The 22,968-nt window shown below is 48.2% G+C and overlaps 1 protein-coding gene across 1 annotated transcript; it reads left to right on the top strand.

Annotated features, from left to right (window-relative positions):
- Positions 1–11,792: 11,792 nt before the first annotated feature.
- LOC101836597 (kallistatin) lies at positions 11,793–16,157 on the top strand. Its single transcript, XM_005068267.4, is given in 9 exon segments — positions 11,793–11,852; positions 11,854–12,306; positions 12,309–12,405; positions 12,408–12,434; positions 13,504–13,606; positions 13,608–13,775; positions 14,212–14,267; positions 15,262–15,359; positions 15,960–16,157. Coding segments are annotated over 9 exon segments (1,260 nt in total).
- The last annotated feature ends 6,811 nt before the right edge of the window (positions 16,158–22,968 follow it).

Here is a 22,968-nt window from a genome sequence, read left to right as displayed (position 1 = left end):
CTTCTTGGAGTTCAAGGTCCCCTTTCTCAAAAGACACCAGTCATGCTAGGTTGGAGCACACCGACATTGCTTCATGTGAATTTTCCTCTGCAAAGATCCTGTTTTCCAAATATAACCCCATCCCAAGGGACTGGGGTGTTGAGACTTCATATCTCTTGTGGGAGGCGGGGTGCACATCTTACCCCTAAGACATGCCCTTACCTTCTTCGCTTTAATCACATCCTAGTTTCCTATTCTTCCCAAGGATCCATCTCCGCTCCATCCGCATCTGTTGTGTAATCACTTACTCAGAATTGAAACATTCCCTGCTGGAAGGAGGAGGGGGTGTTCATAAGACTCAGGGAGTTAAAGAAATAAGAGTCATGAGGTCCTTAGCCAAGGTGATTAAGGCAATAAATAATTGCTAGGGTGGAGAGACTCTTTAGTGGAGCTACCTCCAAGTTGTGCAGGAAGCTCCCAGGATGCAGCTTTCATAAGTCGCCACCCATGCTGGCTGAGATACGGCTGTCTTTGAGTCATCACTCGTGTTCCTGTAAATGACCCAGTCACCAAGCTGGGCTTGAGTGGGATCATTTCTTTGGTCTGTTGCAGTGCCCTCTGGGGTGAATATACATTAGTTCACATTTCCCCAGGGAAATTCGCATGGCACTCTCCAATACCTTGCTTGCCAGTGTTCAACCTTCTTTGGTCTATCAGCACAGCCACACATTCAAGCCTAAGTCTACTTGGAGCCTCAGTGAAGCAACATGGAGCTATCTGTGGCTAAAAGGACATGGAGTGTTGGGAAAGAGGAACCCACACGCACATACCAGCTATGGTACATTCACTAGCTGGTCTCTGTGGAAGCCATGGTGTCAGACCCACTCTGGAGAAACACTGCCTGAACCACAAGCCCTTGACCAGTTACCACTTGAGGATCTCGGGCTCGCACCTCCAACCCAAATGCCAGCAGGAACTTCCCACTGTGACCTTTCCACAGACACTGATCTCTCCTCCACCCAGTCCTGCTAGTGCCTCCCTAGTGCTTGTCCCCCAGCATCTGTTTGCTGTCTGTCCCCCACACACCAGCATCACCTCTCCAAGGACAGACTCTTTATCTTCCAGACCCTAAAACTGTGCCAGGCAGGAGTGGATGCTCAATAAATATTTGTTGGAGAGATGGTTAGACATACTTTGCTTTAAATAGAGTTACCAACATGGGTTTGTGCAGTCCAGAGTGTGAGCGAGGATGGCTGTGCTTTGGGTTTTGAAGAACACAAGCAAGCAGAGGGAAGATTGAAGTGGGGGGGGGTGGTCAGCAGACTTGGGCAGACCTGGGTCGTAGGAATGGGTCCCCTAGATGGAGTTGTTCCTTGCTTCCAGGATTGGCTCTCACCCCCATCACAGACACCAGTGTTAGGAGAGAGCAGCGAGGGAGGGGATGGGAGGGAGAATGTCTGGTCCCCTCCCATACCCCCCAGTGGGAGCTTTTTCTCTCTCCAAATTAAGTTGATTGTTTTATACTTTTTCTCTCAGTGACCATTACCTTAACAGGTTTCTGCCTCTCTCTCTCTCTCTCTCTCTCTCTCTCTCTCTCTCTCTCTCTCTCTCTCTCTCTCTCTCTCTGTCTCTCTCTCTCTGTTTCTCTGTCTCTCTCTCTCTGTCTCTCTCTGTCTCTGTCTCTGTCTCTGTCTCTCTCTCTCCTCCACCAGCTCCTCAGAGTCTCTTCCACTTGACTTTCATCTCTCTCGTCTCCTGCTCCCACCCTTCTCTCCAGAGTGTGCAAGCCCCACAACCCCCATAAACTAATCAATATGAAGCAGTTGGCAGGGAGAGAGAAGCAGCGGAGGCTGGAACCCTGACGCCCGCAGAGCTGGGCTCAGTCAGGTGTTCATTTGTGGGAGAGGCTCTCTGGGGTACATGGAAGTGCTAAGAATCTTCCATCAGATAAGTGTGTGTGGAAACTCCCCATGTGAGCCCACGATGACCCAACATGGGAACTTCTGCTGGCTCTGGCCAGGCCCTGAGATCCTTGAGGAGTAGGAGTAGAAGGAATTCAGCCTGAGAAAATTCTGGGAGATCCAATAGTCCCTAGGGTCTGGGGCTAGGGATCTTGGCTAGGAATTAAGTAGTATTTTGCTGCTATTGTTCTTTGAGGCATGGTTGATCTATGCAGCCCAGGCTGATCTGGAACCCTGTATTCTCCTGTGTTGGCTTGCAAGCAGTGAGACTGCCAGTACATGCTCCCATAGCCAGTTCTTATTACTGCTAAGTACTGTTGAGAATGTTATTTTGTGTTCAGTCTATATTATAAACACGCTTTTGGTGTTTTAAATGAGCAAAGTAGCCAAAAGTAAGCCAGCTAGCTATTTGATTGACAGCTGACAGACCCTTCCCATCCTGCAGCTGTTCTCACTAGGGGCCGGGGAGCTGTGTTTCATCTCCTCGGTGACTCAATACAAAGTCTGTGATTGGCACTGATGAGAAGCTTGGGGTTGGCACCACACATAAAACCAAGCTGTGACTGATGGAACTGGAAGCCATGAGTGTGTGAGTCACCCAGGCTATAGACAAGAGGCTTCCCATCTGTGTGCTGTTCCTCAGTGTAGCAGCATTGGGTCCCAAAGGAGGTTTCTCTACACACCTTTTATTGATGGTTCACAGGTTTTATTTTTCGTAGCTGGAGTGGCTGCCACATGAAGAGAAAGGTCTTCTGAGGGGTTTTAGCAGCTGTGGGAAGACGGTTGAAGAGTTCAGTAGAGCAACTGAGGGCAGAAACAGTGCAGCCCAGACCAAGAAGCTATAAGGAGGTGTGGTGGCTTGAAAGAAAATGGCCCCCAAAGGGAGTGGCGCTATTAGTTGGTGTGGCCTTGGTGAAGCAGGTGTGGCTTTGTTGGAGGACGTGTGTCACTGTAGAGGAGGGCTTTGAGGTCTCCTTTGCTCAAGCTTTGCTCAGTGTGACACTTAGCCGTTTCCTGTTGCCTGCCAGATGTAGGACTCTCAGCTGCTTCTCCAGCACCGTGTCTGCCTGCACGCCGCCATGCTCCAGTCCCCAATACCCCACAGGAATAGAAAGGCCTGCCACTCCAGCCTTCAAGACCTGCCAAGGAAGGGAGGACCATTGTCCCCGCTACTCTTGCCAGTGACCCATTCTTTGCAGAACTGCTCTGTTAGAGACTGGGTACTCTTGGCAGAGGCCAATCAAGAGTCTCAGAGTGGCCTGGAGAGATGGCTCAGAGGTTAAGAGCATTGACTGCTCTTCCAGAGGTCCTGAGTTCAATCCCAAGCAACCACATGGTGGTTCACAACCATCTGTAATGAGATCTGGTGCCCTCTCCTGGCGTGCAGACATACATAGAGGCAAAAAAAAAAAAAAAAGAGTCTCAGAGTGAAAGCATTTGCGCACAGGTTCTTTGTTGTTTGTTGGCTGTTTGGTTGCCACACTCTGTTGCCACCCAGGGCTTCAGTGTCCACTAGCCCATGAAAGTTTTCACTCTCCCATTTACACTGCGTCTGAGTTATCAATAAATAGAAGTTCCCTTCTATGTGAACTGAATGGAGAATGTTCCCCCATTGTCTCAGGCATCTGAACACTAGGTATCCAGTAGGTGGCACTGTGTGGGGAGGCTTTAGTGGGGCAGCCTTGCTGGAAGTGCATCCCTGGGGTCTGAGAGGTAAAACAAACCAAACCAAAAACAGACACCTCTCTTCAGTTCCAGTTTACTCTCTTTGTTTCCTGTCGTGGTTGGAGACGTGCCAAGCCTGCTGCTTTCTGCCCTGTCTCCCTACACAGTGAACTATTAGCTCTCTAGATGGCTAACCCAGCATTAGCCCCTCCTTATGTCAGTTGTCTTGGCCATGGTATTTTATTACAGCAACAGAATATCAACTGATACACACTTGTTGGTTCTTTTCCTCACTATCTGTTCAGTTCATTCTTGGTGTGTATGGAGGGACGGGGGTGGGGTAAAATAACACAAGTTAAGAATTGACCATCTCATCAGGGACTATGATATGGTCGCATAGTTCACTTTCTGGTTCACAAATGGCTCCTGGCTCTTTAAGATCTAAGACCTCTTCCTCCCCCCACCCCCACACAGACACACACACATACACCTGTCTCTTTCCCCAGGAAACAACTCCCACAGTGCTCAATGGGAACATTAGCACTCTCCCTTAAAGGTGAGCATCCCAAAGCCAGGATATAGGATGCTGGGATACAGCCAAGCGGAGCATGGCAGAGACTCAAGTCAGAATACAGCAGTGTAGCCTCAGATGACACAGATGGAGAAGCGCTTCCTCCACACTCTCCTTTCTTGTTACACTGTAACATATTGCACCAGAAGATTACACAGGGACGCTGCTGTCACAGCCAGTTGGGTGAGGAGGGGTAGCCACAGATTCAGTCTAGGCAAGGTCATGAAGAAGAAAGTTTACTTCTTTCTGTCAACCCTCTCACCGTCTCTGGGAATGCAGGTGGTGAATGGATGACCCTGGGCAGTGAGTAGCTGGGCAGATAACTGTGCTGCTGTCACCCAGTGGCTTTGTGTCATCCAGACAGCAGCCCATGGTACCCCTTTCCTTCCTTGGGAAAGCAGGACTAGGATTCAGAGCCCAGGTTTGGGGTGGAAAACAGCTCACATTCCTCCAGGGTCCCCACTTGCCAGCTGAGTCTCCACCGCCCTCCTCCCTCTCTTTGTCTGTAAGAAGGAAACCCTGGCCCCAGCCTTTGAAGTCCATCACACAATTTTGACAAGACTAGAAACTGTGACCAGAGGGATAGGGGGCATGAAGTTGAGACCCCCAAATTAGCAATTCCATTTATACATGAGCTTATCATTTTTACTGTTTGGAGGTTTCATACATTTACATAACAAATTATAGTCTTTTTCATGCCCTGTGGGTCTCTTCTCCATGAACCCTCATCCATATTTGTATGTCTTCTTCTGTGCAATGTGATGATCTACTGAGTTTAACTAGAGTTTCTTCTATTTTTATTATTTTCATTTTTGGTTTTTGGTTTCTCAAGGCAGGGTTTCTCTGTATAGCCCTGGATGCCCTAGAACTAGCTCTGTACACCAGGCCAGCCTCGAACCCAGGGATCCTCCTGCCTCTGCCTCCTGAGGACCACCTTGCCTGGCAATTAGAGTTTTTGCTGAGCAGGGGTGAGAGTTCTTTCCTGGAACCAAGAACAACCTACCAGGGTCTACATCACTGAAGAAAATAATACCCTGCCTCCTAATAACTACTAGTTGCCAGTATTTCCCAGGAAGGAGTGAGGCCTCATGGGATCCTTCCCTCTCCGTGGTGAGATGTTGAGGGATGCAGCCATATGCAGGTCTTGTGCAGACATGAGTGTGCCGGCTAAGCCGCGTTAGGAAGACATCTTTTTGCTGCCTGTCACCCCAATCCTTGGCCTCTTATACTCTTTACACCTTCTCTTCCTCGGTGTTTTCTGAGCCTGGGGTAATATATACCCCAGTTAGCACCAAGCATCCACCATAACTTGGTTTCGGCATCAACTTCTTCCTGATAAGTAAGAGGCTTCTGGGATAAAGATGGTGCCCTGCACTAATCCGTGGCCATACACATGGTGTCTGGAGGGCAATTTCACACATGACCTTTGAGCAACACAATGGTAGCAGGGTCCCCTCTAGGGCCCATGACTTCCCCAACCATAGGTTTACAGAAGCAAGCATGCATTTGGTGACATACTAAAACTTTATAATACAACCAATCCTAAGGGTGCCGCAAAGCTACATCTAAACACTTAATGTTTTTAGAACTTGATGGATATAACTATCCTCAACGCCACAGAGATTGCATCCTGATACCCCAGAGTCTCCTGTGGGGTGAGGGGTGAAGGAGGTGGAGAGAGAAGTCACACACCTTGGGAATAGGCACATGGGCACCTGCCCTGCTCTGTACTCTCTCTCCAGTGCAGGTTCCTGTTTCTCTGTCAGCCCAGGCCATTCCTCTGGCCTACTTTTCTTGGATCTCATGGCTGCCACACAGTAGGACTGCAGGAAAAGGCAGCCTGTGACACAAGGATAGGTTTGACTCCCTAGCCAGGCTTTCCACTTACAATATGGTATGCAGATAAATCATAAAGCACTTCTTTACACCCAAAAGTCACACCGTAAAGCACTGGGAAGCAGCACACAGTAAAGTTGCCCTTTGTGTCCTCAGTTTACCCATCTGTGAACACAGGTTTCCCAGCCTGGGCTTCGCCAGCATTTGAGCTGGATCATTTTTACCTATGAGATAAGGATCCTCTGCGTTCCAGCATCACTGGAGTCACCTCATGAGATGCCTGTAACGTCTCTCCCCACCCCAGCCCACCCCCAGTAGGAGCCAGAAAAGTCTCCAGGGGACAAAAGTGACCTTGAATACCTCTTGCTTGTGGCTCTGAGGTTCCACTCAGGCTCAGCTACTTCTGGTATTTTGAGATTAAGTCAGGAGGCTGGCTTCCGCAGAGACCTCAGAAACACGCTGCTGCCATGTGCTGGACGATATCCTCTTTCTAGCCTGTGGTCTGCAATCTCTCTCGTGCAAATTGGTGTGGAGAGGATGGTCCTGCAAATGGACGGGGAAATATGAATGTGAGGGTTGCGTGTGTGCTCAGGACAAGAGTCAAGTCGGGGAAGAACACAGGTTTGGAGGCTGGTGTGGTCCTTCTTGGAAAGCTGTGGTCTTCCTTACACTTAACGGTCTCGGTGAAGGGAGGGAGGGTGACCCTCAGAGACATGACACCCCATTCCCACATGAATCGTGAGAATGCGTTTTTGGCCATGGTCTCCAGGGTGGACACTCAGAATCAAATGGCTCCGCTGTACTGTGTAGCTTGTCAACGTGCCCTCTGTGAGCTCAGACCCCTCCCCCTCCTGCCTCCATGCTTTACAGTGTTGCTCTTCGACGCGCCCTGGGTGAGCCTTTAATTTAGATAGGGTAAGTCCTCAGGCTTTCTCCTTTGTAAATGGCCTCTTTGATCCTTTCTGATTTCATTTGAATTGTCCCCCCATACAGAGTACAGATCTGACAGAGAAGAACTTCATGTTCTCTTAGCCAAACCCATTCAAACCAGCGCTGTCTGGCATATACAGTGGGTAAGCCGTTGAAATCCGGGGCCTGTGATTAAAAACTGGAATGGCTAAAAAAAAATCTAAATTCATGAATTCCTTGAAGTATGGGGGTTACTTCTGGAGTCATCTTTGGATGATACACTACAGTGAAGTATCACCCATACCTTCCAGCAAGAGCAGAGTCGCATCCAAGATGGCCAGGAGAATGCAGTTTCCATAACAACAATGGAGCCTTTGTCTGCTCAGCACACAGGGTCAGTAGCACCTGCTGATAACTGATGTTTAAGAACCTGACCCTGTCACCTTTAATCCCAGCACTTGGGAGGCAGAGGCAGGAAGAAGGACTATGGCTTTTTTCCCCAGGAGGTTTCCAAGACAACAGACGCTGTGGCTTCTAGTGAAGCCGGGGCTGTGTCTTCTCTCGTCTCTCTAGCCTCCCTCAGATGTCTGGTCCAGCCGTCTTAGCTGCTGACTTCCCGTATGTCCCAGCTGCACTCTTCCCTCAGTGTGGGGGATCAGCTACACTTGTCTATACGGTTTGAACTTGTGCTTAAGGAGAGCAGCCGCGTGAGGCCACTACCGGCAAGACCAGAGCCATAAACCTCACGTTGCTACCTCATCCCTCTGCTCTTGTGTTTAGCAGCTCATTCCCACTCTGCAAGATCCCAAGCTCCTGCCTCAGGAACTGCCTCATTGAACCTTCCCTCTAACTCCAGGGCCGTGTGCCTGCATAGCATGGGGCAGGGTTCAATTTCAGCATGGTGCTTGCTCAACTCACTGCCTGTCAGGTAGAACACAGAATGCCCTCCCCTCAATACTGAAAATCCTCAGGTGCCAAATGCAGTCGCGAGGGCAGCCTGTTGCAGAGGTTTCCTCTCTTCATTGACTCTTCAGAGAAAGCTCTGCTTGGAAAGAATGGGCCCTCTGTGGTGTGGCCAGGACTCTCTCATCTCTGTGTCCAGGCTTGGTAAGTCCTGTTCCGCTCTGTAGGAAGAGGTGTCTGGTTTGATGTGGCTCTACCACCATCAGAAGAGCAAAGGGGCTTGTGAGAGGGCTCAGCAGGTAAAGGTACTTGTTGTGCAAGCCTGGAGAGCCTCATGCAGGTAGAGAGATAACTGACTCCACAGAGGCGTCCTCTGATCCCTCCACAAATCAATCAATCAATAATCAATTCAAAGCTAAGAACAGAAAGCCAGGTGAGCTCCCCATAGCTCAAAGTTCCCTTTTCACTCAAAGACCAAGGACAAGGTCTAGGCTCACCTGAGGGTACAAAGAGTCACCCCACCTCTGAGGTTGAGTTGTTGAACTGATCCCCAAGTGCTTACTATGAACTGATTGGACAGTTATCAGGCCCACATTAGGAACTCCTTCATGGCTCATTGCCCCTCCAAACTCCAATCTCTGTCCTGACATGGGGCCAAAGGACAGCCAGTGTTTGCTCACAATGGGGACACTGGGGCAAGGGGGGGCTGACTGGTGTCTGAGCTATGGCTTCCTGGTTTTTGTACCCCCTTGTGTCTGATAAGAAAAGCCTTCCTTGGGGAAACAGAGAAGTGAGCAATGGAAAAAACATCAATGAGACACGCTGCTTGCCCTGTCCTGGTGTTCATGTGCTAGGCCCTAGTTAGCCCAGGGCTGCCCTTGACCCACCCCCATTACTGCAGGTCTCATCTCTTGAACTAAATGTACTGTCCTTAGGGTCCCACGTGTGACATCTCAAGGGTTCCAGTCTTGGGAATTAGTTTGGGGCTGGAACCTGGAGGCCCCGGGCAGTTTCTCACCCTCATTTGAACTATCGCTCTCCAGTGACAGATGCCCACCCTTCCTCACAGTGACACTGAGAACTTTCTTACCTGGCTCATGAGGGCACCAATGTCCACTGCCAACTGAAGCCCAGAAAATGTCAGTTTATATTCGCGAAGCACATGGAAGGCCAGGTCTTTCCTGGGAAAACCTCCTCACATTACGAAAGCACAAAGAGACATACCACCCCAGATTCCCTTTGGAGGTTTGAGGAGTGTTGTCCTGGGGGAGGCTGGCTCACTTCCGGCGAGGAATCTGTGCTGTACCCATAGTCCTATTTGTTAATCACTAGTTGATCTGGAGGCAGCAGGTCGGGGGCAGAGAACTTTATTTTCCTGAGCACCACAAGCTACTCTGTAGCTCAGATAGCCACCCAAGGCCAATCCAGGATGGACTACGTCATGAGAACCCAGAGATAAGGGGAACAATATCAAAAGAGGGTGACTTGCCACCCAGGTTTGCCTAAGACCAAAAGCTCTTCCGAAGTCACAGGACTTTGGAGCTAAAGCCAGGGGAGTCTGGGACCAACTGGACAGTTGGTCACTCTCCCTACATGTTAGAAATGCCGAGACTAGATAGAAACTCTGGTGTGCCTGTGTTAAGTGACCCTGCTCCTCTGCTAGGTTGCTGACACTCAAACCCCTATTCCACACAGCTAGCTCAGGGTAGCATCAACCAAATCTTGGTTTTCCAAAGCTCCCAGGGCAGGTGATGTTGACATACCAGAGGGCATTCTGGGTAATTCACTTAAAGTCACAGAAAAGCACACAGTCCTGGAGCTGGGCTTAGGAAACTATGTGGGGGGGGGAAGGAGAGTCTAGGAAGTCAGGTGTGTTATTGAATCCTCCCTCCCATGATGAAAAGCCAGGCAGAGAAAGCTACTGTTGGGGCTGTGTCCAGGGTCAGTGAAGAATGCAAGATGTAGAAGTTCTAACAAGGAAGCTCTAATTTTAAAATAGAAGTTAAATATACATGTAAGAATTATCATTGAACCATGTTCTTGAATGTGGTGACCCAAGACTGTAATCCCTGCTCCTCAGGAAACTGAAGCAGGATGCTATCTTTAATGCCTTCCAGTGTTAGAGAATTCAAGCCTGCCCTGGACAACTTAGTGAGATGGTATCTCAAAACAAAAAGCAGGAAGCCAGGCGGGCCTTTGACTACACCTGTCACCCATATTCTCATGCCGTACTAACAAATGTAAAAACAAAAAAAAATCCTGGAGAAATGACTCAATAGTCAAGAGCACTCTGCTCTTGCATAGGACCTGGGTTCTGTTCCCAGCACCCACATCAGATAGCCCACCTGTAAATCTAGTTCTGGGTGATCCAATACCCTTTTGTCTCCTATATGCACATATGCTCATGTAGGCACACACACGTACATAAATAAAAATAAAGACATCTTTTCTTAAAGGTGAAAAGTGACTGGGGATACTAGAGTTAAAACTCAATGGTATGACATTTGCCTAGGGTACATGAGGCCCAGAGATCAATTCCTGGCACAAGAAAAGAGAATAAAAATAGATAGGTAGTTTGAATTCCAGATCCAAGGGCCCGTGCAGAGTTTTGCCAAAAATGCTTGCCTTGCCCACAGCTGCTTCCCAGTGTCCAGGGCAGAGTGTAATTGTGACCAAAGAGACTGGCTTACAAAACCATGGACGGTACTATCTGGCACTTTGTGGGAAGTTTCTCAACCCTAGACTGAGAGGGAGGGGGAGAGAGAGAGAAGACAGGGTTCCTTGTGTGTAGCGGATGAGTGGTCCAAAGAGAAACTCCCAGGATGTGCCATGGGAGGTGGGGAGGGCAGAGAAGGCCAGAGAGAGGAGCAGGGTGGTTACAGGGCTGTTGGCCAAGAACCTAACAGTGGTAGGACCGTTGGATGGAACATGGGTAGACTGAGTGTAAAAAACTGAATAGCCTGTCTGGGGCAAGTCAAGTCCGTTGTGAGAAGGGGATCGGTCTCACCATTGTAGGCCTTCACTGACATCTCTTCCCCCGGATGTGGCAACGAGAGGAAGACGGGTCCTTCCTTCTTCCACCTGGGAGAGAAGCACAAGAAAGTGAAAGAGAGTGGTCTGTAGACTGGGCAGCACAGGGAGGGTGGCAAAGGTGGTGTCTTTTCCCTGGATGACTGAGATAAAGTCACAGGGAAGGGACAGAATGGAGGGTGTCTGGCAGAGGAAGTCCAGCTCTGGCTGGACCTTTGCAAGTCGGGCAAGCTCCCAGAGGTGGGGGCATAGGCATGTGCTTCCTGAATCGAACGCTACGTGACCAAATGGTAGTGTATCACCACACGCCTGGAGGGTACCGGCATTCACTTCCTTCCACTGACAGAACTGAGCACAAGCCTCCATTCCACGTGTGTGAAAAGCCAATAAACATGGAGAAAGAGGAGAGCAGAGGGGCTTTATCAGACAATAATAAGAGTGGAGGGGCTAACTCCGGAACACACCGGCGACATAGGCATCTTCTCTTTGGAAAGACCTGTTATTACATGTAGAAGGGATTGTATGTTGTGTGTTCAAAGATGCCTTACAGGAAAATCTTTGGATTTTGATTTGGAAAAATCACAGAATTTATCTCTAGTGTGAGGTTAATTCTAGGTCAGTAAAGAGGGAATGGACAGCTCCAACTAGCTTAAACCAGTTCCTTGATGTTTTCCTGAGGAGAACCTCACTTGAAATAAGCAAAGGAACATAGCAATTTAAATGGATATTTGCATTTACACGTAATATGATGTACCGTCATTTACAGGGCCATCCCAAACAAGCATAGGTGTTAGCCCCTAAAACTCCCTACCTAGTGATTGAATCTCCCCACGTCTGTGTCCATGCCTGCTAATGTCAGCTATGCAGGGCTCCTATCTGTTGCTGCAATAGCCTTGGGGACGGGGTATCATTTTCTCTGCAGACCTGAGAGATCCAGCATGCATTGCACTCACTGCCTACTCCTTCTCCTGGCTGGACACCTGATGCTTTCTCATAGCTAGCCAGCCAGCCCAGGAGTCTGACAACACCGCCAACCAAACCGACAGAGGGTTCTCACAGTTGAACATCTCCAGCTACCAGATTGCCCATGGCAATGCCAACTTTGCCTTCAGCCTCTACCACCTGATAGCATCCCAAAACTCTGAGAAGAACATTTTCTTCTCCCCACTCAGCATCTCCATCACCTTGGCTGTGCTGTCCACGGGGGCTGGAGGGGACACCCAGACTCAGATCCTTGAAGGCCTGGGCTTCAATCTCATGAAGCTGCCATTGCCCGAAATCCAGGATGGCTTCAGGTCCGTGCTTCAAGTGATAGGTGGTCCATCTGCTGAGCTGGACATCTCTGTAGGCAATGCACTGGTCCTGAACCAGGACCTGCAGCTCTGCCCTGAATCTGTCAACACTGCTGAAGCCTCCCATAACAGCAAAGTCTTTCGCAGTAACTTCAGAGACATGCAGAGCCTATGACTTGGCTCATCAACAACTATGTCAAGGAGAAAACCCGTGGCAAGATCAAGGATTTGGTTAGTGGCCTGAGCCCCGACATTAGGATGGTTTGATAAATTATGTCCTCTTCCGAGGTGAGCTCAACAAGGCGCCAGGCCACTGCCGAGCATATGCTCCTGCTGGGAGGTAGGCAAGGGTGGGCTGTGGCACCCAGGCACTGCTAGCTGTTTCCATGGTCCCATTTTGTGAGGACCTTGGGATCTCAACAGAGCTAGTCCTCTTTCAAACTCAGCTTTTTATGTTTACTTTGGAGGGGTGAGTGCGTGCCGCAGCACACATGTGGAGGTGTGGGAGATGGTTTTCTCCTTTCATCACGTGTGTCCTGAGGGTAACGCTCAAGTCATGAAACTTTATGGCAGAGCCTCTATAGCCTGTGTGATCTCCACAGCTCCAGATCTCAGCTTGTAACTGGTTCTGATTCAGGATCCACCAGGAGCAAAATGCAAACATTCCCAGACAATCACCCAGGCAAATTAGTCACCACACCTGTGTGCCACATGTGGCGTGTTCACACACCACTGACCACCCCAAAACAACTTCCTTTCAAAGATTCATTTTGTTGGGTTTGTTGTTTTTGTTGTTGTTTGCTTGTTTAGTTGTATGTCTGTATGGGGTATATGCCTGTAAGTACAGGTGCAGGCCAGAATCAGAGGCATCAGATCACCTGGAACTGGAGTTACATCTGGTTGTGAGCCACCAGCTAGTTTCTGGGAATCGAACCCCAGTCCTCTGGAAAAGCAACATGTGCACCTAACTTCTGTGCCCATATCTGTCTAGCCCAGTGCTTCTCAACCTTTCTAATGCTGCAACCCTTCAACACGATTCCTCATGTGGTGACCCCAACCATAAACTAATTTTTGTTGCTACGTCATAACTGTAATGTTAACTATTATGAATCAAAATGTAAATATTTTTGAACATAGAGGTTTGCCAAGGGGGTGGTGACCCACAGGTTGAGAATCACTCTCCTAGATGATTCTCAGTTGAACCAAGCTGCCGATCAGACCAACCATTCCTCCTAGATGGCTTGAATGGGGTGCCACAACAATGAGGAAGGGTCTTCAGTGGTTATACCATGGCTCTGGGATGCAGGTGGCACTCCCTGAAGGAAGATTTGGCTTCTCTGTCTCCCTTATCCCTCAGGTCTGTGGAAGAAACCCTTTCCTTCCTCGGAAGTCTTCGACAGTAACTTCTACGTAGATAGGAACACGGTCCTGAAGGTGTCCATGATGCTGCGAGATGAGCAGAAACTGGTTTCTTGATGAAAGACATGTGCCCTGCACGGTGCTGCGGATGGATTACAAAGGCCATGCTGTGGCATTTTTCATCCTTCCTCAAGAGGGCAGGATGGAGGAGGCAGAGCAGGTGCTGTCCCCAGGCATGCTAAAAAGGTGGAACCACTTGCTTCAGAGTAGGTCATCAAGATGTTACATGGTATTCAATCTACAGTGCCATTTACAAATGGGCCCTTCTCATGAAACTCAGTGGCCAGAAACTGGATTGACCACTATCCTGTGAAGGCATTGGCCCTGGCTCTGAGACTTGCCTTATCTTTTTAGACAGCGAACTCTCCCATGGTGGTTAGCCCAGGGTCCTGCTCTCATTTGAGAGAACCTCTCTAGAGTTATGGTCTTGAGTTCTTCTGTTGCACAGGCCTTGGGTAGAGTGACTTTACCTCTAAGGGTCAAACTTTGTGCAATGAATATGAGCATTGCCCCCCCCAGCTAGATGACTGAGCTGATGTAGAAGGGTTAAGAAAATTCTATCCACCCACCCAGGTTCATGCACAGAGAGAAAGAGAGGGAGGAGGGAGGAAGAGAAAGTATCCTGCCCCCCCCCAGGGCCCCTCAGGTCCGGTTACAGAAATATCTTGTTGCAGTTCTCCAAATTCTCCATTTCAAATTACTGTGCACTGGATGAGACTTTGCCCAGCCTGGGTTTCCAGGACCTATTTACCAGGCACCCTCACAGTGGTGCTTCTGGAAGCCAGACTCTGATGAAAACAAAGGCAATGGCTTCCTTCTGAGGAAGGCTCAGATCGGCTGGGCACCTGCTGCTTTAAACAAGACAGCTTCCCCTCATACTGAAGCCCTGAGTGGCGGTGATTTTAGTCATACGGAAGCAAAAGACAAGGCAGAGGCCTCATTCAGGCCGGGCTTCACCTCAGCTGAGACAGGGCATCAACCCATAGACGTCGGCTGGCCCAGAGCAGATGTGACCCATGGGGTGGAGGGGCTGGCACTTGTCTCCTAGAGTACCCGCATCCCTCCACAATGCAGCCTCTAGGGAAGAGGGGTGTCCAAAGGCAGTAATTCCACCAGATAAACTGCAGGCAACTCAAGAATGCTCAGAGGAGGGTCAGTCTTCGCCAGAGGAGAAGCCCCTTAATTGGTTGTCCAATACCAAGTGGTCAGCCCTGAAATCATACACATACAAGAAATGCTAAGAGGAGGAGTTAGAGAAGGGAAAAGGACGGGTGAAATGGTGTAATTATGTTTCAATTAAAAAATCACTCCTCTAGATGGCTAAGTAGACATCTGGGGCCTGCCACCACTATAGGCACCTAGCGGAGGTGTTGTCAGCCTCATGGGTGCTTCTGGAAGCCAAACTGAAGTGGAGTAGAGTCATTTTCTTCTGAATTAGGCCCAGATCAACAGGGCCCGGCTGCTTCAGGAGCTGGCTCAGACAATAGAGAGAACTCAGTTTTTTAAAGCCGGGGGTTGTGACAGGTGCCTGTAAACCCAGAGGACAGGGGTTTGCACACTAGCCAGCCTACCTCACCAGAGAGAGAGAGAGAGAGAGAGAGAGAGAGAGAGAGAGAGAGAGAGAGAATATCTAACATGTCTCCTCTCTTTGCAGTTTCCCAAATTCTCTATTGCAAACTCCTATGCACTGGACAAGTGGACAAGATTTTTCCTGACCTGGGCTTCCAGGACCTGTCCACCCAGCACACTGACTTCTCGAATATCAACCAAGAAGAGAAATTGCAGTTATCCAAAGTAAGTAAGAAAGTGTCATCAGCCCTGTAGATCTGTCTGAGAGACTTCTGCCCCTGAGAAGGAGGGGGCAGTAGAGACCCTCCCTGCTACCATGCAGTTTCTGAGTATGCTCAGTCTTCCACGGGTATGAGCACACACCCAGCAGCACACCAGTGGCGGGACATAGTCTCAGTGGGGAGATGATATGACAATGGCCACCCATGCCCTCAGACACTTCTGGGTTAGGCCAGGGGTCTGGAACTGAGGGTAGGTCAGAGGCATGGGGAGTGAAGAATGCACTATAGGGACAGCAAAGGGGGGAGGGGCTGAAGCCTGTACTGGCGTATTTTCATAGGAGAGCCAGAGATCCATTACTTTACACGTGGGGAGTAGACATAGTAACGGTTCACCCTACGAGAGGACTCTGGATTTCTGTTTTACTCCTTGCCTTGGGATACTGCCTGATCTTTGATTTAATTATCCTTATCCCTAAAGTGGCCACAATGATGCTGACCTCCTAGGAGGTGACATAAATACAGAGAGGCACACCGAGGGGCTCAGGAGTGACATCTGTCGTTACTGTGCACTTTTGAGAGGCTGTGAAGCCTGTTTCTCTCTTAGGTTTTCCACAAGGCCACCCTGGATGTGAACGAAGTCGGCATGGAGGCTGCGGCAACCGCTAGTGTCTCTGTCACCTTTTTATCCACCCAGCACAAGAAACGTGTCCTCGTATTCACCTGGCCATTCTTCACAGTGATATATTCCACCAGCACCAAGAGTATCCTCTTCATGGGAAAGGTGTTCAACCCCACAACATAGCTGTCCCAGGACTAGCTGGTGTGTTGCCAGCAGGAGCAGTGGTTCAGGAGGGCTGGGTAGGAATAGCTCTCATCTGTGACATATAAGAAGCATCAACTCACAAAGACAGAGAGGTCACTGGTGACCTGGAGAGCCCCCTCCAGCTGACACCCATTCAAAAGTCAGAGTACATTAGGGACTATGGGAAATGGTCATGGCCCTAGCGAAGCCACAAGCCCAGGAAGAGGTTGGAATAACCCCTCAGCTCACAACAGAAAGTGTTGCCAAGGGAAGCGGCAAGGGCAAGACCAAGGAGGCTGTTCCCCAGTCAGGCCTCTAAAACACAGCTTTGAACAGGACCCAAGGCAGCCTCAGGAGAACACTGACAGGGGAGGGTCCCATAGGTGGACATTGCCGAGAGGGATAGTTCTGGGGCTCAGTACCCCTCCTCCAGGTTATACTCACAAGCACATAGAAGGGCTTAGAACTCAAGAGGTCCTGCAGCTCCCAGAACTGCGTGGCTGAGCCCAGGACAAGTTGGATTCTGGTTTTCAGCATCCCTGTTGGAACTAAAGTCAGGCCCAGGCTGGCTTATGCCCCTCTCAACACTCACAGATGGGTGAGTGAATAGAAGAAGGCAAGCTGGGAGCCCGTCTAGGTTTGCTATGGCAACGACCCTGCCAGAGTGACGCGTGACTTCGTGAGACCCCGGTATGACACAGCAGAGAAGACGAAAGTGCCTCGCCCTCAGATCAGGGAGAACGATGCCTCCTTTTGCTGATGCTGTGCGGCTCCCTATTGAATACAAGTTCAAAGCTTTCTACGAACAGCCACGGCCTCTCTGGCCTGGCGCGTGCCGCTTCTCCTGCAGTGTGTCATGTAACTTTAATCACAGGTCTCTTTCATTGCCCGCTTCTACTACAGCTTCTCATCTCCATGCCTCTCTCTTGCAGCCATTGTCTGAGAACCCACACAGGACCAAGGTGGTTTGTAAGCCTCCTCAAGCCAGACTGTCTTTCCGTCATCATTCTTGGCTAGCCTGAGCATCACTTTTCTCCCCACCTTACCCTACAGCCTATCAGATGGAGCATCTTAGAGACAGGGCCTTGTTATTCCCAAATTTCCAAAGCTCCCCTGGCTTTAGGTAATCCGTATAGCACAGGCCCAGACAGAAGAATGAATGAATGAGTGCATGCATGCATGAATGAATGAGTAAAGAGAAAGATAATGAATGGAAGTTTACTGAGTTATGTTTGCATCACCTATGCCTAGTATCAGACAAATATTTAGTTGCTCAGGTGTCGCTGTAATGATAAATGGCACACTTGTTGAGAGTATAAGTAACTGTTTATTGTAGAAATTACTTACAAGAGAAAACAGGCAACCAAGGTGAGTCAGTAGCTTTCGTCACAGAACTGGAAGCCAGAAAGAGAGCGTGCCTCTCTCCTGTAGCGCCTTTTATTAACTCCTCCGTACAAGCCTCTAGCCACGCCCAAAGTGGGCATGACTAGCAGTCCTAATGTCTCTTCCTATAATTCCCCTTTTAGTCTAAAGAAGATTTCAAGCTTAAAACAAAACTACCTTGTGTCAATGAACAAAATGTCTCAAACATCTATCCCATCTAAGCCTAAGCTTATCTAAAAGAAATACCCAAGTTTGAACACCTCCTTCTAATCCCAACCCTAAAATAATTGAAAACTAACACTAACAGGTGTAAACTATCTTGCAATATCAACAGTAGGGAGAGGGGGCGTGGAATTCTCAAAACTACTTCTTGTTGAAATGGGACGATGACAATCTCAAGGGAACCTGTGGGAAGAAAAATGTTAGTGTAACAAGAATCTTAAGTAGGTTAGATAGTCTCTGTTTGGCAGGAGATGCTTGATTGAAGTTCTTGACTGGAGTTTCATTGTTTATTGAAGCTCTTGTCTGAAGCTCTAGTCAGATTGTAGAAGGTGCACTGTATCAATTCCTTGGTCTGCAGTTGTGTCGAGTGATGTAGTTTCAAGCCAGTTTTAGGATGATACTTGTCAGGTTGAGTCGATGATGTGGAAGGGTTCAAATGCATCAAGTTGAATAAGGTGGAGTCGATGTGGGGCCCAATTTTCTTTCTGAAGTGGTTGAAGATTGTTGTCAGGAAGTTTTTTGTTCTCTAGAAAACTCAAACACTAATGTTAACAAAGAAATTTTTAATGTTTGTATGTATGAATACTGGGAAAGGCAACAATAAAGAAGATAGTAAACATGAAGGAGATTAGACTTTCAGAAAAAGAAATTCACAGATGGCAGTCCCTAATTTTTTTATCTTATATCAATGGCTCTTTGATATAATACAGAAATTTTTAATTTTATTTAAACAATATGCTTGGATTTAGAGTAGGAGAGCCAATCCAACTCTAAAGCCAGCTTCAGTTAAATGAATGGGGACTAAAGCATATTAAGAAACAAAGAGAAATGGGTATTATAAAAAAACAATATAGAGAGATTTAGACTTTGATATCACACAGTGAGTTATTGTTTGTTTGATGGTCTTCAGGGTAGCTATCCATTTTTCTTTAGGTATCCATATGCCTAGTATTTTTTTGTTGAGTTTTTCAGTGAAGAAAAAAAACAAAACACTTCTCTTTCCTTTTATGAGGTCACCTTACCCATGGTAGATTATGACCTTGTAGATGAGCTGTCATCTTTCCTCCTCCTGAGGTGTCATTTGTTTTGATTGAATCTTGATTGATTTTGATGGAATCCAAAGTTTTTCTTCTCCTGTGGAAACAAACAAAGGCAAAACCCCTCCCCCAACGTAACACATATCCTGGTTTCCAGACTGAGGTCATAACATCCTTGAAATACACCAGTTGTTTTAGTTTAGAAGTTTTTTCTGTAGCTCCTAGCCAATAAGAGACCCTATCTCAAAAGAGCAGAGTAGATGGCTCCTGAACCATGTCCCCTGATACACACACACACACACACACACACACACACACACACACACACACACACGCACAGAAAGACACATACACACACAGGAAACAGTCATGTTGGGTTAGAGAACCATCCTGATCCAGCATGACCTTGTATTAACTAATTACATCTTCAGCAAGGACCCTATTAGTAGATGAGGCTACTGATGTCCTTGGGGTTGATACATCAACATTAGACCTAGAAGAGGGGAAAATTCAGTCTTGAAGTCATGTAGGAGGACAAGGAAAGCATTCTGGAGGCATGCAGGGGCTTGCTGGGCTGATATCTATCAAGATAATTTCCTCTTAGTCATACCTGCTCCACATTTGGATCTACCAGCTCCACCTTGTGCGAGCAACTACAAGCCCCCGGCATGGGGACCTTGGAAAATGTCACAATGCTTGAGTCTGCACTCTGCACCATGCTGGGAAGAATCATTCAGTAAGCCCTGGTTTCAAGAGGAAAAAAAACAATCTCATAAGGTTCCCCAGGAGTCCTGGGTATACCTTTGTTCTGAGCCAAGAGCACTGTCATTTACATCAGCCACCCAGACGTTGAGATTCTAATCTGCTGCCTGACCTGGAACATTCCCTTCTGCCTCCTGGGCCTCAGCTGGGTTCTTAGGACGTACAGGATGGACACAATGACCCCTATGTTTCTGGCATTGCCAGACTTTCTCAGTGTAGCAGTTATCAGACTTCTAGGTTTGTTATCTGGCAAGCACACAGGCCTGAAGGAAGTGGTTCAAAACCCGTTTCCCCAAGTCCATGGGAAACTGACTGCAGAAAATGAAGAATCCAGACTAGAAATGGGGTAGTGTTCTGTTGTGTCCTGTTCCCTGCCTCTGCGACGTCAGTCTACAGTAGCCTGCCACTGTTACCTCCAAGAGTGTCCTCAGAGCCAAGCAATGGTGGTGGAAGTGGGTTTGGAAGCAGTGACAGGCAGACTGATGAGAGCCTGCATCCTGAGCCACGCTGCCTGCAACTGGCCTGTCGTCTAGGACAAGGCAATGCAGGCTGGGGGCAGTGCCTTGGATGAGCAGGTTTCTTTGGTGACAGGGTTTCGAGGGGACCAGGGGATCAGAAGACAGAAGACAGAGAAGATAAGGCAGTTTGGGGTCAGGAAGTCTTGCACAAGCTGTGTCTTATGCCAAGCAAATGTCTAAAGAAGTTCAGTATCTTATATGCTATTTCCAGGGAAGAAATGGGACAGAGCCAGAAGAAACTATCATAAAATGGGACTAAGTCAGAGGGAAGCTAATCATGTTGCTAAAGGGGAACAGGGTATCTCAAGAACATTAAGACAGAGCACACAGCGACCTTGGGACTGATAAGTCCAGTCTCTTCAGGGGTAAAAGCCAAGTCCCTGGAACAGAAAGCAAGTCCACCCCTGAGAAAGGACACAGAATTAGGTCCCTTTTGTCCTTTCATCAGGGCCCCTGAGCATCTTTATCTTGGGTATACACTTGAAACTTTAAGGCCCATGGCCCTGGTAGCTGCAGGGAGGGGGAAGGAGAGAGGGACCTCACCCTCAGGAATTGGCAGTAGGTGGGGAAGCTCAGGCTCTTGGCGAGTAGAAGCACTTGTCTGTAGTCTGTCTGACCTGTGACAGGTGGACCCAAGTCATGACTCCTTGTAGCTGACAAGAACTTCTTAAGTTTTCAAAAGAGAAAAGAAAAGGAAACAAAACAAAACACTTACTTGTACTAGCATTACCATTGTTTGTAATTTGCACTGAAATCCTCTTTGTGGAAAAGTCTGTAGACCCACATCTTTGAGTCACAGGAAAAGCTTGGCGACCCCAAAATGTTTCTGAGTTAAAAGCAGTAGCAGTCCTTCCTCTGTCCAGAGGGCTGGATATATAGATCCGACAGAGATGTTCTCAGCACCCTGAGAAGCACTTTTAAGTCTGTACTTAGGGAACAACCACAGGAAGTTTAAATTCGATTAATGGTAAAATCTGAACCTTTGAAGTCTTAATATAACAGCAGCATTCCTCAGATCTTTACAGCTTGCATGCAGGCACTTTAAAACATGCTCGCAGACCCTAACATCTTACATTTTCACATCCCCAGGCCTTTATACCTTGCATTTACATACCTCCAATTACTTTCTTAGACTCCTGCAACTTACAAACTTCAAACCTCTTCTTTCTAGCCTATCATGGGACATAGTCGGCTGGTCACTGAGCGCTGTCATTGCCAAGCAAGTTCCTTTAAATAAAGGGAATAGTAAAAGGTTACATTGAAACCTGTTTTGTGCCTTCATCATTCTTTTGATGTGAGGTCGGCCTAGTGAGATAAATTGTCTGTATCTGCCTTTTTTTCAGCAGGAGACCTAGCAGCTCTAGGAAAAATAAAATCCAAATTTTTACAAAAGTGGAACGAACTGACCAGGCAGCTGCAGCCTCACGGGAGGAGCTGGGTACCTGCTGTTGAACTGATAGAGCTACAGTTAGGCACCCGCATCAAAGATCTGAGAAGGATCCATTGGAACAGGAAGTATAAACCAAAATGACCTCTGTATCAATCAAAATGATAGGAACGTTACCAGGGCCCCTAGGCTCCTGTGATGACCTAGGTGGCTTCACTGAGGGGCAGATGTCGATCTTCAGCCATCACACAGGAGAGCTTCAGTCTTCAGCTGCCAGACCGAGAAGCTCTGAGAGATTTTCCTGTGGAGGAAAAATTGGGAAAACTGACCTACTCTGGTGAGGTGGAGTAGGGCAGTCAGTACAACAGGCTGTACAGTTTGGAGATGCCCTGGCAGTGAGTAGGGCAGAGAGTAATTCTTTGCCTAATGGTTAACATGACCACAGTCCAGGTGGAGTGGCCTGTGCCCCATCAGCTTCTTAGGAGACCTTAAGGTCGCCGGTAGGAGATGGCTGTTGGGTTCTGGAGTTGCACGAATAATGAGGACCACACCACTGAAGTCTACTAACCAGAAGCAAATTTTATTCCAAACACCATGGGACACAAAAATTTCTAGTTAGCTAGGGCCAAGGACAGAATTTGGGCTCCTGACGCTAAGACACTTAGTGGAGGTTTTGAGCTTCTTATAGTAAAAATCAAGCACCAGGTGATGGATAAATGGGATTTTTATAATCTTCAGATTAGGCTTTGGGGACAGTTAGGGGAATTTTTACAGTCTTGAGTTTAGGCCTTGAGTCATGTAATATTCCGAAATTTACAACTTTCGATTTCAGGGTGTTAGTTCAAGATATTTTCAAAAGCCAGTGGCTACCTTGACACAGCTGCCTTCCCCTGTAGCTGAAAGAAATGCAGGGCAGAGGGTCACTTGGAGGCAACTGTTAAAGGTTAACCTTTGTCCCCAGAAGTTATCAGCTCCCACTTTCCAAAATATGTGGACATCCTGAAAGGATAAATAAAAAGAAGAGCAAAGCGGGTGTGTCCTTCAGGCCCTGCCAAGGTATGCCACTGAGCAAACCTGCCACACCGAAACAGGGTTGGGGCTAGAGGTTTGTTGGGGGAAGGGGAGGGGGAGGGTAAGAGAGTGAAAGGCCTTATTGGAGTGGGGACCTGAAAGGGGGAGGGGGAGGGGGAGGGGGAGGGGGAGGGTAAGAGAGTGGGGACCTGAGAGAGGCAGACAGATGAGAGGAAGAACAGAAGCGAGAGAGGAGAGAAGAGGTGAAGAGAGGGTAAAAGGCAGGAGAAATGAGAGAAAAAAGAGGTAAAGAGGTGTGAAAAAAAAGAAAAGAAGAAAGAAGGGAAGGAAGGAAGGAAGGAAGGAAGGAAGGAAGGAAGGAAGGAAGGAACCTGGCAGGCACCTTTTAAGAGTGCGTGTGTCTCATAGCTGGCGGCGGGTGATGACATGACTGCTTGGTGGCAGAGGCAGACTGCTGGGCCATGGAAACT

Source organism: Mesocricetus auratus, unplaced genomic scaffold (genome assembly GCF_017639785.1).
Source record: "Mesocricetus auratus isolate SY011 unplaced genomic scaffold, BCM_Maur_2.0 Super-Scaffold_15014, whole genome shotgun sequence".
NCBI lineage: Eukaryota > Metazoa > Chordata > Mammalia > Rodentia > Cricetidae > Mesocricetus > Mesocricetus auratus.
The sequence above is the reverse complement of the archived record's forward strand: the minus strand, read 5'-3'. Positions and strand labels throughout refer to the sequence as shown.